General features: G+C 51.6%; 1 protein-coding gene across 3 annotated transcripts in view; it reads left to right on the forward strand.

Annotated features, from left to right (window-relative positions):
* FAT2 (FAT atypical cadherin 2) overlaps positions 1 to 14,721 on the forward strand; it is an 83,849-nt gene extending 69,128 nt beyond the window's left edge. For 2 of the 3 annotated variants that reach the window (XM_073355298.1, XM_073355300.1), the window contains exons 21-24: positions 5,025 to 5,466; positions 7,705 to 7,858; positions 10,734 to 11,326; positions 12,776 to 14,721. In XM_073355298.1, coding sequence (XP_073211399.1) covers positions 5,025 to 5,466; positions 7,705 to 7,858; positions 10,734 to 11,326; positions 12,776 to 13,296 — 1,710 coding nt within the window. In that variant the 3' untranslated portion in view covers positions 13,297 to 14,721. The other variant, XM_073355301.1, reaches the window with a different exon arrangement.
* Positions 14,722 to 15,185: the final 464 nt, after the last annotated feature.

Raw genomic sequence — 15,185 nt, forward strand, 5'->3', positions numbered from 1 at the left:
AGGCAACTTTAGCCAGTGAGATGCGGGAGAACCAATTCAAGCTTAAACTTGCAGCCTCTTATCTTATGTTCCTGCAGTGGGTTTCGTCACTCCAGACAGCTGCCAGAACCAGGAACATCTTCATCTGATCTCTCCCCTTTCTTTGGCTGCACTCGCTGAATCTATAAAGAATTCAAAAGAGCATGTGTCTGCTCCCTTCCACCTTGGCAGCAGAAGGAAACCAAGAGCCCTCCAGAAAAGGCTTTTATTGTCTGTTCCTCATTAATTATCAAACTTAAATTAGGCCCATTATATCTTATAACTCACTTATTGACTTACTGGGTTTTTTTCCCTGAACCCATCTCTGTGTAATCTAGACTTAAGACATAAATTAAATACAGCATCATGCTCATTTAAAGGGACACGATCAATTTTTTAAACGGAGTTTAACAATACTTTCAAGTGCTTCTCCAGCCCCTGAATCCCCTGCCTCTTTCTGTGGCGTTTTCTGATTTGTAAAAGTTTTTCTTTCCGTTGTTATGGCATAAAAGACCCCCACAAACAACAAGAGAAATGGTCTAGCAGGGGAATCAGTGGAGCTGGCAATATATCAAGTGCTGTCAAAGGAACAAACTGAAAAAACACAGAGAAATAGGTTTTTTCTTCTCTAATTTCTTGCAGCTACAGCAATCTTAGGGGATGGCTGGAACAGGAGTGGGTGAATAATATTCACACAGGAGGATGGTTTTTAAGACGACAGTGTCCATTTCAAACTGCTCAGAAAAGGCAGCTCACGCAGTCCCCATCCCTGAGCCCCGTGGCGGCATTAAGCCATTGGCCATGCAGCGTGGGGGGAAATGGCGAAAGGGTCTGCTGACCAGAAGGAATTTTCTCAGCCAGAATTCTGCGTGACCTTGCATAGCAGCTCAGATCTGCTGGCCCCTCTGGCTGGGATGCACCAATTGCTGAGCACAGCGAATGCAGGGACTGTGATTGTACCTGCCCATTGCCCCTGCCCATTGCCCAGGGGCATGAAAGCTGCGGAAGACTCTTGCACCCTCTTCTGCACCTTGCACAGCCCCGGAGCGCCCCTCTACTGCCCCAACAAAACATTCAGGGAGGGGCCATTGTCAAGCCCACATCGGATCTAAAAGGGGTGCCTCAGACTTCACCCTGAAGGCCGGCAGAGTTAGGCTCCAGCAGGCCCTTGGAGCAAGAAAGTCACATAACCAGGGATGCTCTACTGGAAGCACCTTGTCTCCAAGTCTTAGAGCAGCTCAGAGACTGGTCAATAAAATCACCTCAACTGATCTTAGCCCACAGGAAGGTGCACAGGGAAAGAGGAGGAGGCGTGCATAGCAGCCAAGAGACAACTTATTAGCCAACCCCGACACATAGGGCCTGGTGACAAAGGCTAGTTAATGACTGAGATCAAGACGGCCACCTACCAAACCCCCAGTGTTTTTGGCTATGGCAAGGTTCCTGCCCTGCTCTGAACTCTAGGGTACAGATGTGGGGACCTGCATGAAAACGCCCTAGCTTATTTTTACCATCTTAGGTTAAAACTTCCCCAAGGTACAAACTATTTTACCTTTTGCCCTTGGACTTTATTGCTGCCACCACCAAGCGTCTAACAAATATATAACAGGGAAAGAGCTCACTTGGAAACGTCTTCCCCCCAAAATCCTCCCAAACCCTACACCCCCTTTCCTGGGTCAAGGCTTGATAAAAATCATCACCAATTTGCATAGGTGAACACAGACCCAAACCCTTGGATCTTAAGAACAATGAAAAAGCAATCAGGTTCGTAAAAGAAGAATTTTAATTGAAGAAAAAGTAAAAGAATCACCTCTGTAAAATCAGGATGGTAAATACCTTACAGGGTAATCAGATTCAAAACATAGAGAATCCCTCTAGGCAAAACCGTAAGTTACAAAAAGACACAAAAACAGGAATATACATTCCATTCAGCACAGCTTATTTTATCAGCCATTTAAACAAAACAGAGTCTAACGCATATCTAACTAGATTACTTACTAAGTTCTAAGACTCCATTCCTTTCCTGTTCCCGACAAAAGCATCACACAGACAGAGAGACCCTTTGTTTCTCCCCCCCTCCAGCTTTGAAAGTATCTTGTCTCCTCATTGGTCATTTTGGTCAGGTGCCAGTGAGGTTGTCCTAGCTTCTTAACCCTTTACAGGTGAAAGGGTTTTTCCTCTGGCTAGGAGGGATTTAAAGGTGTTTACCCTTCCCTTTATATTTATGACAGGCTATAAATAGACGGCTGTGCCTGTCCAGTGGGTAATATTAATAGATATTCTGCCCTTCAGCTGGAGGGGCAGCAGTGCCTTTGACTCATTTCTTTGTCACACTGTTTGTGAAGTGCATCAGAGGGACCAAAACATTGCCAGGACATGTTGCCTAGATAAACTCTGGGTGCCCTCAAGTTTTTAATTTTGCAAAAATAGGCAAATAAGCACAAGTCAGTAGCATCTGTTATTTATTTGCTTATGGTTTTGAGTTTGTAGTTCCAGTGTTTTGAACAAATTCCTCCCAGAGTGAACACACCTGCCTTATCCTCATGATCTCCAAGCACTGCACCCATGCTGAAACGGCATTGTGCACCACAAGGAGGAAAAAGACAGGCTAGCTGGACGAGACTCACAAAGGAGTTTCTTTTTGCTTCAGGGGAATTGAATCCTAACTTGTCCCCAGAATCTGAGCAAGCCAGTTACTGATGCTCAGCTTGTGTTTAAAACAGAAGGGAAACTGCAAAACCTTCTCTGATATTCTCACCCCACTGTGCAGAGATCCATGCGCACAGCTCCCCCAAGGGTCACCCAGTGAAGTTTCTACGAGTCCTTCCAAAACAGGTTTCCCCTTGTCATATATACACATATATATGGGCAGAGGAGACAGCCATACATATATATTAGAGAGAGAGAGAGAGAAACAAATGTTTGAAATTCCACTTGTGCATTCTCCCTATTCATGGCCCCCTGGGTTCTATAGAAGACGCTCCCTTATGAATCAGTGCGGTAGGGGAAAAGAGGGGTTTTCACCTGAATTCACCCTGAAACCACATTTACTTGCTTCTTTCTCTTTTCCTCTGTCCCACCAAAGTTTTTAAAAGGAGTCACAGGCAATGGACAGCATTTTTTCCGCACTGCCCCTCCATTACAATGCAGAGAGCGTTTGTGTGGTTAGTTATTAGAATTTCAATGATCTGATTGTGTCAGTCCCAGCCCCTGGTGCTGGAGCGGGAGTATTGGATTGCAGTGGGTATTAGCAGCTTTGGCCCTGGTTTCCAGTGTGCTGATAAAAAGCTGGGTACTACAGCAGGTCTCTTTCTTTCTTCTTGGCCCCCTTTACCTGCTCCTACAATGTAGCCCTGCCAGCTGCTCGTGCTTGCCTAGATTCTTTCGGCACTTCTCGTTAATGCCAACAGAGAAGCTCCAGCATGGGCAGCTTCCACACCAGTAACAAGATACCAAGAAATCACTTGGGAAATGGAGTTCACTTGTGCCCAGGCATCCTGAATGCCAGCCCTACGGTGATCCAAATTAAACCCCGGTGCAGCAGGTGGGGGCTGTAAGAGGCTGGGAAGTAAAGTCATGCAACTTCTGCATGCTGCCACGTGGCGATGTGGTCTGGGGCACGGAGCGTGGAACTGGGAGACAGAAGATCGTTAGCTCCTTATGGTGGCAATTGTCTCACTGGGCCTATGTACAGCACCCAGCGGGGCCCTGATCTCTGTTGTGGCTTGCGGGTGCTACCATAATCCGAATCATACTTCTTATGGCATGATGAATCACAGCACAGAGATGATTCCTTCCCACCTCCCAGCTCTTTACAAAGGGAGGCAGGAGGGACTAAATCCCGCCTGTTCTAGCGTGCACTCTGAACCCACAGGGTGATGCATTCAGTAAGTTAGAGCAGAATTTGGCCTTACATATTACAGGAGTCCCAGGGGCAGCTAACAACATATCTTTGGCTGACTGGAAAAGTGACAGGAGCTGGGTTTTGGTTCACAGCCATTCCTAGAGAGAACAAAAAACAAAAGGAAATAATAAAATGCTGTTTGGTTTGTTCACATTAAGAATGGTTTTCTCCTGCCCTGCCCTCTTTCTCCCCATTGTAACAGTGGAGTGGAATGGTCCAGCAGTTAGAAGGAGGTGATCCTAGAGCAGCCCATAGCACAGTCGTCTAGAGACCTCACACTTTCCGGGTCACCCAGGTGCCCCAGCATGGCCACAGGCCCACGGCACGATCATTTCTAGAAGCAGTTCCCATCTAGCTGCTGGGGAGGGCGTTGAGTCCATCCGTGCACTGTTCCAGCTATGCTGATTACTGCATGATCTGCTTGAAACACCTGCTAAAAATAGGGCAGAGCAGCTCCTGGCTTTATAGCCCATCTCATGAGCAGCCATCTCCACCTACTAGTCAAGGGCTGCAGGAGAGGACAGGGATCGAGCTGCGTGAGCAAGATGAGACGGACTAGTTGTTTTCCAAAATAGCAGCGCAAACCTAGTTTTAAAGTAGGTTTGACTTCTTGGGTGTGAAGTTTAGCGCTGGCGAGAGGCAGCTGCCTTCTCCAGGCCAGCACCTACCGACTCCGGCTCCCCCCCAAGACCACCCTGCCAATAGGCAACAACTTGGGGGGCAAGAGGAGACTGTCGGTTGCAAGGCTAGTGCAATCTTTCAGCTTCCCGCTGAGGCTGCCAGCAGAGTTAATGGTGAAGGTGTTTGCTCAGTCCACCAGGAACTGCGGTGAGACACACTGTAATGTCAAAGATGTACACAGTTGTCCCTCACCGTGGACAGTCCCATGGGCGTTTCATTTCTAACGCAAGGCAAAGCCTCAGGAGGTCTGGCTGGTGGAACAGTCCTATTGGCTGAAGATTCTTGGGGTCCTGGAAATCTCAGCTGCTCCCCTCTTGCCTTGCACAGAAGGGGAAGGAGGGGAGCAGGGAGCGTTGATAGCTTCGCGGCACAATGCTGCTTGCATTGCTGCTAATTCTGGCTGTTTGGGCGTGTTTTGCAGCTCGTTAACGGGGTGCCTCATCTCGGACACCGATGCCGTGGCAATATCAATGGCAACCTCTCCTCCCTGGGTTTTGTGAGCGACGGAGAGTGGCACTCGGTCCTTCTGGAAGTGAAAAGCACCTCCCTCCGCTTGCTCGTCGACAGCTTGGGAAATACGTCTCTCCAGCTGCCCGTGGCCTGCAGCATCTCCCCTTCCAGGAGAGATCTGCTCTTCGGGGGGATCGTCCAGTCCCGACAACTCCAGCGAGTCACTCGGGGGTTTAGAGGTTGCCTGGATGCTGTCAGAATTGACAGCGAAGACGTGAGGCTCCTGCCCGGGGACAGCCAGGCGAAGGGGATTGTGGAGGAGGTGGGGATAAAGCAGTGCTGTTCTCACACCGGCGCCTGCAGCAGCAGCCCCTGCCTCAATGAGGGGATGTGCGTCGAGACTCACGGAAGAGGTACGTGAATGTCCTGCCGTTACTTTCTGGGCAATAAGAAATCAATAGTCTGGAGGCGAGCGTGGCAAACAGATGATCTGAATGGCAAATTTAAGGGGGCTGCCCCAGAGGAGGGGAAGTTGTGGCTTTTCACAGCGCTGCATCTCCCAGCAGGCTGTCAGGGGGCAATGTCCTCAATCAGTGAAACACCACATTGGAAGCATGACTCCGCAGTCCTTGGCACATCAGACCAGGTGCACCGCTGTTTCTGGGTGGAGTGGGCCCAGGGCCTGGTGTCTTTGCAGTGTTTGGATTCACTTGTATTTTCATTCAGGCTTTTACAAAGCCTCAAGGAGCCGTTAGTGGGGCTGGAATAACGTGAGGTCTGGTCATCCCATGACATTTCAGCTCCCGGAAGGTGGAAACACTGTGGGAAGACGAGATGTGGATTTGTTCCCATCCTGTAAGTGACTCCCGGGGGTGGGGGAGGGAACTCGTGAAAGTCATTAACACAAGCTCATGCCTGCAATTCTTGGGTTCATCTGAACCTGGCTGCCCAGCAGTTATTTGTAACAGGATTTCATCAATGTCACAAACATGGGTGTATCTATCTGTGCACCTCATCAACCTCCCAACTCCCCTGTGAGGCAGGTCAGTGCTATCATCCCCATTTCACAGTTGGGGCACGGAGACACAGAGCGACTTGACCAAGGCCTCACAGGAGGCCTGTAGCACTAACGTCGGGTCTCCCAATCCCAGGCTAGTGCCCTAACCACTACACCATCCTTCCTCTCCAGAACATCTTGCTCTGATTTCTGTGGGTGAACATAGTGGGAGGGACTCATGTGGACAGCGTAACATTGCAGCCTTGAGCCTCTTGAGCCAACCACTGCCCATGCTTGGGCTTTCTTGCTCTGACTTCCATTCCCCTTTCTTGGGGGCATCTGGAGGTGGCTCTGATACAGCTACATGGTGATGGGAGACATGCACAGGGGAATCCTTTGAACTGCTGTCTGTGCTTATTGATGCTTTTGTCTTTCTGCCTGAGGTCTGTTGCAGGGTCCCACGCCCTGTTGGGCTAGCAGCAATCAAAGGGCTGAGAGCACACCTCCCTTCCTCCCTCCCTCCCTCCCTGCCTGCATCCTCGGGCGACAGGATTTAGAATCCTGTCGGCTAGGCAGCTGTTTAGCTCAGGTGAACTTGTTCGAGGTAAAGCGTACAGACATGGTGTGCGAGTGTGCAAACCTGCAAAAGGGTGCATGTGTGTCCAGGTGAATGTGTGCACATGTTCACATATGTGCAAATGTGCTTGTGCAAGTGTGTGTGTGCTGGAGTGCAAGGGCATGTGTGTTTGTGCAAGAAAGTGTTTGTGTAAATATGCTTGGATCTCATGCTAATGTCACAATGAGGCCAACCAGCCAGTGACAGGATCATGCTCAGGGATACAGTGTGTGAGCATATGTATGCATTTGTGTAGGACTGAACATACATGTCTCTGTGTTTGCATGGCTGGCTGGTTGTGCCTGCCATGTGCATGAGTGTGTGCACAGGTCTCTACTAGTGATGCAGAAGTGAGCCTGAACTTGCCTGAGTTACTTAATGCACAGAGGATGGAGGTGTTTATTTTGGGGTCATAACCAGGCACTTTTCTAGGATGCTCCAAGGTGGAGGGGCTTCACTTCCCCAGCGCAGCTTGCTCTTGCATGGTGCAAAAGAACTCAGCAGAGCAGTTGAAATTCCCGGTATCAGAATTTGATTTGGCAGATACCAGAAAAATAGAATCCCAGCCACCCACCACATTGGGTTTTCTCTCCTGCTGTCGATATGACAACTCCCACGGAGAAGTGGAACAAAGTGTGTCCGGACAGGAGCTGCCTGGCACATGGCCTTTTGCTGGGCACTTGGCGGGCTAAAGACTGGCGAGAACGGAAAACAATGGGGTACTTGGCATCATGTCTAAAAGAGTCATAGAAATCTGCAGCTGATGGATCAGCTTTGCCCTCCCGGGAGGGAGGGGACCACCAGCTACATTTAGGACCTCACTTGAGCTGTACCCGGGGTTACAAGACACATTCAGGAGAGGCTCAGCACTGGGCAGTTGTGGTGTGTCTTATTATGCAGCCTCAACCCCAAGTTCACCCCCGCTGCTATTTCCCAATGTGTCAGATTGTTCTTGCACTCTGGGCCAGAAACCACCTCCGACACCAGTTCCCTGCTAGCTGGTGTAGCAATCTCACAGCTCTCTATTGCCCTCTCTAGGTTACACTTGCATCTGCCCAGTGCTGTTTTCCGGCAACCGCTGCGAGCTGGGGGACAGCCCGTGTGAATCCAAGCCCTGTTTGCATGGGGGCACCTGCCTCCTCTCCAAAACAGGCTACACCTGCCACTGCCCAGATTGGTATCTGGGGGAAAGGTAAGACCAAGGAATGGCTTTGGGACTGCGTGTTCCCCTTTGCGGAGCCCTCAGCTTACAAGACACAGTTAACCTTGGGCGCCGTTTCTCATGGCTGGGGTGAATACTCAGGAACTGCATGTTCCTGCAGTTTACCTGGTCACAAACCTTAATACCCTGGCCAGCCACTCCAAGACTGATCATCACATTACATGCACTGTTTGGGTTGCATTCTCAGACTCTAGAAGGCATAAAGAATCAGACAATGAATTAATCCCCCTGCGATTGCATTGTCACTAGCTGAGCTATGTACCACAGTTCTTAGAGCCTGGGAAAATAATCTCCTTTAGTCAGCATTTTGCTGGGTGTCAGTGAATGTTTTCTTTGGTGCCGATTCAAAGTGTCTTCTTGTGACAGGGCTGTTCCCAGAACTGCTCTTGTAACAAGTAGACACTTAGCTCGGCTGTGTTACAAATTACCCCTGACATGTCAGGGCTCCTTCGCGGAACTGAGAGGACGAGCACAGAGGATGCATTGTTCTGGGGGAGATTGATGACGGCTCTGTATCTGACACATGTCGAGTTTTACAGCTGAAAAGCAAGTTGGTTAATATCAGCCAAGAGTCAGATCCTTTCAGTTACCAAGACACTGCTGGTAGGGATACTCTAGGGACCACGTCTGTCAGACACCAGATCTGCAGTGCTAAGGAACATAGGAATGTCTACTGGAATCAGACCCAAGGTCCATCCAGCCCAGTATCCTGTCTCTGATAGTTGCCAGCACCAGATCCTTCAGGGAAAAGTGTAAGAACCTACAGCAGGCAGATATAGGATAATCTGCCCCTACAGTGGGATGAGACCCAGGGCTCATCCTGGTCTCTAATAATTAGAGACTGGCTTAAGCCCTGAAGCACAAGGTTTAATGTGCCTTCCCAAATTATTATTGTCATTAATTTGGATAATTCTGGATATTCTTCATATCCACATTAGTGCATGTTCAGAATGCGCATTCAGCGCTGACAGCACTGAAAGAGTTAACGTGGCTCCAGACGTAGATTTCACGATCCATGTCACCGTGGGTCATCAGTTACTCCTGCTGTAATCGCATGTCCCTCTCTGGGCTCCTCGCTCCTGTCTGCCCCACAACATGGCCGAAAAGAGCCCAGCTCACGCTGAATGTGAAGTGGATCTAGCACATCTCTGCTGCCTTTGAATTAAAGCTGCCCGGCATATGCTCGGCCTCTTGGGTGAATATTAAGGTTGAAATTACCCACCCGATTTTGGGGAAAATATGCAACTGCTCACCAGGTGGCACTGCTGCACCTGAAACAAGCTGCACCCTCTAGTCAGACAAGGTGGGGGAGGTGATATCTTCTATTGGACCAACTTCTGTTGGTGAGAGAGACACGCTTTCCAGCTTCCCGGAGCACTTCTGCAGGTCTGGGGAAGGTGCTCCAAGTGTCCCAGCTAAATGTAAGATGGAACAGATTGTTTAGCATAAGGAGGTAACCTTAAAGGGTGTGCGAGTGTGTCCCTTAAATAAATCGTTATGCACGAGAAGGTATTGAGAGGAAGCTGAAAAAGAAATGTGATTAAAAAGGGGCCAGTTCAGGGTGGGAGGGGTGTTGCTACTGGGTGGGAGGATCCCAAATCCAGCTTTTCGAGCCCTGAAGGAGTTCAGAGCTCTAGAATCATTTTGAAGTTGATGATTCCTGTTCTATTCAGGGATGGGAGAGTGTCAGGTTTTTTAATGGGGGTGGAAAAGAGAAATCAGTATTTTGGTCTTGATTCCTCGGACTTTTCATAAAATCTCTAAGTGCCTAAGGGCCAGCTGGTCTTTACTAGAGCTTCTAGAAATTCATGCATTTGTCAGAGCTACTCTGGACACTCCCCAGATGTTTGCTCCAGGCTGCAAACATCTGTAGCTTCCCTTGGGAAGACCGGCTAGGTAAACTACATCTGAGGAGGTTTCTTAAAGATGAATGCAGTTCAGAGTGTCTCTGGATTCCCTTGCCTGATTTATCAGAGACTTCAAGAGTGGAGAGGTTCCAAGGACCCAATTCTCCCCAGCAAAGGAGAGGGGTGTACTGGAGAAGAATCTTCCTCTGAACTTTGGAAAGAGGAGTTTTGTCCCGTAGCCTTTGGTATTGCAATCATCTGTTTTACGTCTCTGCGGTGTGGCGAAATGTACCGAATGGCTGAGGGGAGCAGTGGCATTTTCAGGGTTCCTTGGGTGGCTTGACAGGGGTAGTGCACCACCCTACAGAAAACCAGGGAGAAGGAACTTTAGGGTAGCCAGTGCTACCATGAAAGGACTGCAAATGGGGCTAAAGCAGCTGCTCCAGACCAAACGAACCGCAAATATGGGTATAAAATAAACAAAGGTGGCTGGGGTCCAAGTTTGCCTTTACAAGCTGGCCATTCCCCTGCCCCACCCCACAATTCTCCCGCTACCTGGCAGAACTGGAGAAAAGGCAACTTTGCTCCTGTTCCCTGAAAACTATCCTTTAACTTATTGCCAGGGACACTTCCCTGTGGGCCCCTCCTCACCTCACCGCTAGAGGAATAACACACCACATTCCAGAGAAAGGCCCATTCAGAAATCGACCTCACAGGCTCCCCAGCGTGGCCCCACCTCCCTCCAAGCTAGAGAACTTGGGAGCCCAATGGACAGAAAAGTCCCACAGAATCCCCTGGTGGCGGTGCAGCATCTCCTAAACCGAAGGGCTGGTTCTTGGCAGGCAAGCAACCGAGGCCGGGCATAATTTTGTGCTAGTGTGTGCTGGGGCTCTGAGAACAGTTGTGTGGAGCAGCCGCACTGCTTCAACTGGTTAGAGCTTCTAGCAGGTGTCCCCAGCTCTGACAGCCGGTGTCTCCCTTCCCCTTCCCCGCTGCAGGTGTGAGAAGGTGGCTGAGGAATGCCAGGACAACCCCTGCCGGAACGCGGGGCGCTGCGTGAACGCCGGTGGCTCTGTCCGCTGCATCTGCACCGGGGAGTACCAGGGGGCATTCTGCACGCAGAGACTCGTTACCCCCGACATCGCGCCTGCCAAGTGGGGGATGGGTCCCGTGGAGATCGGCGAGATCGTCGCTGGGGTGCTGGGCGTCGCCATCCTGGCGGCGGCCTTCGCCTTCGTCCGCAGGCGTTACTGCCGCCCCGCCAAGGCCCACAAGCCTGTGGCCAGCGAGGACCCAGACCTGCTCTCCAAAAGCGAGTTCTCCAAGAGCGTGGGGGTGGCCACGCACACCCCGCCACCCATCGAGCTCAACATCCTCAGCAACGGCCCACACAACAACCTGGACAGGGGCACACCGGAGCCGCACAAGCCCATTCCTACGTCAGAGTTTGTCACCTTCAGCTCGGGCAACGCCCAGAAACCCCGGGGCACCATCGTGTGCAGCGTGGCCCCCAACCTCCCATCTGCCGCGCCCTCCTCCATCTCCGACAACGAGTCCTTCATCAAGAGCTCCTGGGCCAGGGAGCAGATGGGTCAGTGCTCCCCCTCCACACGCCCCTTCCTCCTGCTAGAGATGACTCAATGCATTCGGGCTGCAGGCTTGTGAAGGGCCAATGGCACTGACCAGAGCCAGTGTAGTGTGGGCAGATGCTGTCCAAGCCTATGCCACAGCCCTCCCCATGCAGTCTAGTCCCTACTGCTACATCCAGCTATTCCCCCCACATCCCCACAGCCCCGCCAACACCCCTCACATCCTGACTAGCTACACCCAGCTATTCACACACACACACACACACAGAGCCCTGCCAACATCCATCACTCTTGACCTGCTACATCCCTCACACCTGACCAGCTACACCCGGCTATTCACACACACAGTCCTGCCAACACCCCTCACACCTGACTAGCTACACCCAGCTATTCACACACACACACACACACACACACACACACACAGAGCCCTGCCAACATCCATCACTCCTGACCTGCTACATCCCTCACACCTGACCAGCTACACCCGGCTATTCACACACACAGCCCTGCCAACACCCCTCAATCCTGACCCGCTACACCCAGTTATTCCCTCCCAGAGCCCTGCCAACACCCCTGAATCCTGACCTGCTAAACCCAGCTATTTCCCCGCACAGCCCTGCCAACACCCCTCACACCTGACCAGCTACACCCAGCTATTCACACACATGCACACACACACACACACACAGAGCTCTGCCAACACCCCTCACACCTGACCAGCTACACCCAGCTATTCACACACATACACACAGAGCTCTGCTACATCCCTCACACCTGACCAGCTACACCCGGCTATTCACACACACAGCCCTGCCAACACCCCTCAATCCTGACCTGCTACACCCAGTTATTCCCTCCCAGAGCCCTGCCAACACCCCTGAATCCTGACCCGCTAAACCCAGCTATTCCCCCACACAGCCCTGCCAACACCCCTCACACCTGACCAGCTACACCCAGCTATTCACACACATACCCACACAGCTCTGCCAACACCCATCACTCCTGACCTGCTACATCCCTCACACCTGACCAGCTACACCCAGCTATGCACACACACAGCCCTGCCAACACCCCTCAATCCTGACCTGCTACACCCAGCTATTCCGTCCCCAGAGGCCTGCCAACACCCCTCAATCCTGACCTGCTAAACCCAGCTATCCCCCCCCAGCCCTGCCAAGACCCCTCACACCTGACCCACTACACCCCTCTTTTCTACTTGTTCTCTCTTCCTTTCTCTCCAATATACCCAGATTTGGATGGATGGAGAGAGAGAGAGAGAGAGAGAGAGCTATTGGATAACTAGATGTATACTTACGTATACTTAATTCTGTCTCAGCACGGGGGATAGACTAGATGGCCTCTTGAGGCCCCTTCCAGCCATACCTTGGTCTGATTCCAAGTAGGAATGGCTATGGACAGCTGTTAACCTGGTTCTGATTTTATTCCAGTATATCCAGCAGAAACCACCTACTGGCCGCCCAGGTACCAACCATCGGATGTCCAGGACCATCCCCACTACGACGTTATTCCAGGCCCTCTTCTGCCATCTGCCCATCCTCCTCCTCCTCCCCAAGTAGACCCTGAACCACCTGGTCTTTACGGTGGCTTTCCCTTCCCACTAGACCAGAGCAATAAGCGGGCCCCCATCCCGCCCCGCTACAGCAACCAGAACCTGGAGGACTTCCTGCCACCTGACCCCATGGAACTGCCTGCCTCCCAGTGCCAGAACGAATACACCGCCATCAGCTACTACCCTTCCCAGCTGCTGCAGGGCGAGGGGACCCCCTACCCTCCGGACGCTGGCTACAAGAGGGTGAGCATGCGCCTCAGCGTGGCCCAGCCGTCCTATGCGGACTGCGAGGTGGGGCCCCAGCCCAGCACCAGGGCCCAGCCAATGCCACCCCCAAACTACGAGGGCTCTGACATGGTGGAAAGTGACTATGGAAGCTGCGAGGAGGTGATGTTTTAATGGGGCTGCATGTTCAAAACGAGAAGGAAGCAGCGTGAGCTGTGACTGGAACATGTACGGAGGGAGAAGTAACCTGGTCTTGGTCCTCTCTCTCCTGGGACGTACAACTCTCCCCATCCCCCGTTAACAGCTTCCCTGTGTGCAGTCGGGCTGTAATATAGCGTGGACTCTTGTCCCTGGCGTTCTTTAAATAGCTCCTGTTGCTGCTCCAAAATGGATCTCACTCAGCTGGGCAAAAAACCAGAAAGGCCAGTGCCAGGGAACACAAAGGAAATTCCTCAGATGCCAACAGGCGCTGATGGCAAGTCATTCTTCATGCCAAGAGCTTCCTTAGACATGGAGGCCCCACCTCTCCCTGCCCTGGACATGGAGCCTGGCAGCAGGAGAGAGGACCACAGACCTTTGGGACAGTCCGTTGCCAGGGTAGCAGAAGGTGGGACTGACTTGGTGCCTCACTGTAGTCCAGGGAGATGAGCTATGTCTCTGAGGGGTGTCATGGAGAGGTCTCTTGTGCCTGGTTCCAAGGGTTTAAGGTGGGCCAAGCAGAACTGTGGAGTTTTGAGGACAGCCTGCCCCCAATGCCGTCTGTCCTCTGGGCTGGTGCCTCATGGCCATGAGAAGGGGGAATTTAGCCGCTACATTAGTTCATTCCTGGGCTTGTCTCCCTGCACCTGTAAAGAGCCCAGAAAAATGTCCATTTCTACAGGAGAAACTGAGCAAAGAATCCTGCCTCCCTAACCCACATCATGAGGTACCACAAGGTCGCTGGCAGGAGAAGGCACAAGATATACAGGCAGGCCTGAATTCAAAGTAGGTAGGTGTTTGACTGGACAATTACTTCAGCACCTTCCCATCTGGAAATGTGCCAGGCTACATCTGCACCGCAAGCGTTACCGGTCGTCTGTCTACATCTGCAGCATCCCTTGTGCCGGGGACATGGCTCCGTTGTCATTATAGAAAGTGGGATTCTTCATAAAGGCTGCTGGGTACAGAGGGGACCCTGGGGTTCTCGCTGGCTCGCTCATGCCCAGACTCCACACAGCCTGAGCGGCTGAGCATCTCCACTCAGGGTCTGCCCAAGCCCTGGCCTGGGGATCAAGGCCCTAGAAAGAACTGCTGACTGCACTCCAGCAGCTCACTATGTGCAATGACCCACAGACATGTGAAAGCACGTCCTGTGCGTGTGCGAGTGTGTGTGCGCGTGTCAAGGTATGTATGTGCAGCCGTGAATATCCGCACGTCAGCGGGGGAGGAGACGGTGCGCTGGCTCCTCCCAGGGTCCCCCCCCCCCCGCCCCCGCCGTCGAGAGAGGTGGGATTCGCCTGGATCGCCTTGTGCTTGGTAACGTATTGTTTCTCTGAGAGAGTTTATCTTTGTTTGTTTGTTCACTTTTTGAAAGCAATTAAAAAAAGAGGCAGTTTTGTATTCCTATTTTACTTGAAAACTAACGGGGGCTCCTTTGTAAGCGTCAGGCAGCTGCCTAGCTCGGAGGAAAGACAGGTGTGGGGTGCAAAATTTGGATCTGGATGCCCTACCTGTCAGCTGCAATCAGATTCTGGCTGTTGATTGAACCCATTCTAAAGACGGAAACCACCTGCAAATTTTGGCTCTGGATCCATCTCAGATTTCAAACACCCGCAAAGTCTGGAGGCCTTTGGGTCCGTGGATTTGGGCCCCAGCTCTAGAGTCGAGACAACGAGGGTGGGGAAAGTGTGAGCAGCTTGTGCTGGGGTCACACATGACCAGGAACAAAACTCCAGCTTCCCTACATGTTTTCCGAGCGATGGGCCCGAGAGGCCCCAGTGTTACCCGGGGAGTGGTCAGGACTCACGCCCTTAGTAAACATCCCTACTTCAGTCAGAGGAGAGCGATTTTTCCAGGAAACGGGA

The sequence above is a fragment of the Lepidochelys kempii genome, chromosome 8 (assembly GCF_965140265.1).
Source record: "Lepidochelys kempii isolate rLepKem1 chromosome 8, rLepKem1.hap2, whole genome shotgun sequence".
Taxonomy (NCBI): domain Eukaryota; kingdom Metazoa; phylum Chordata; order Testudines; family Cheloniidae; genus Lepidochelys; species Lepidochelys kempii.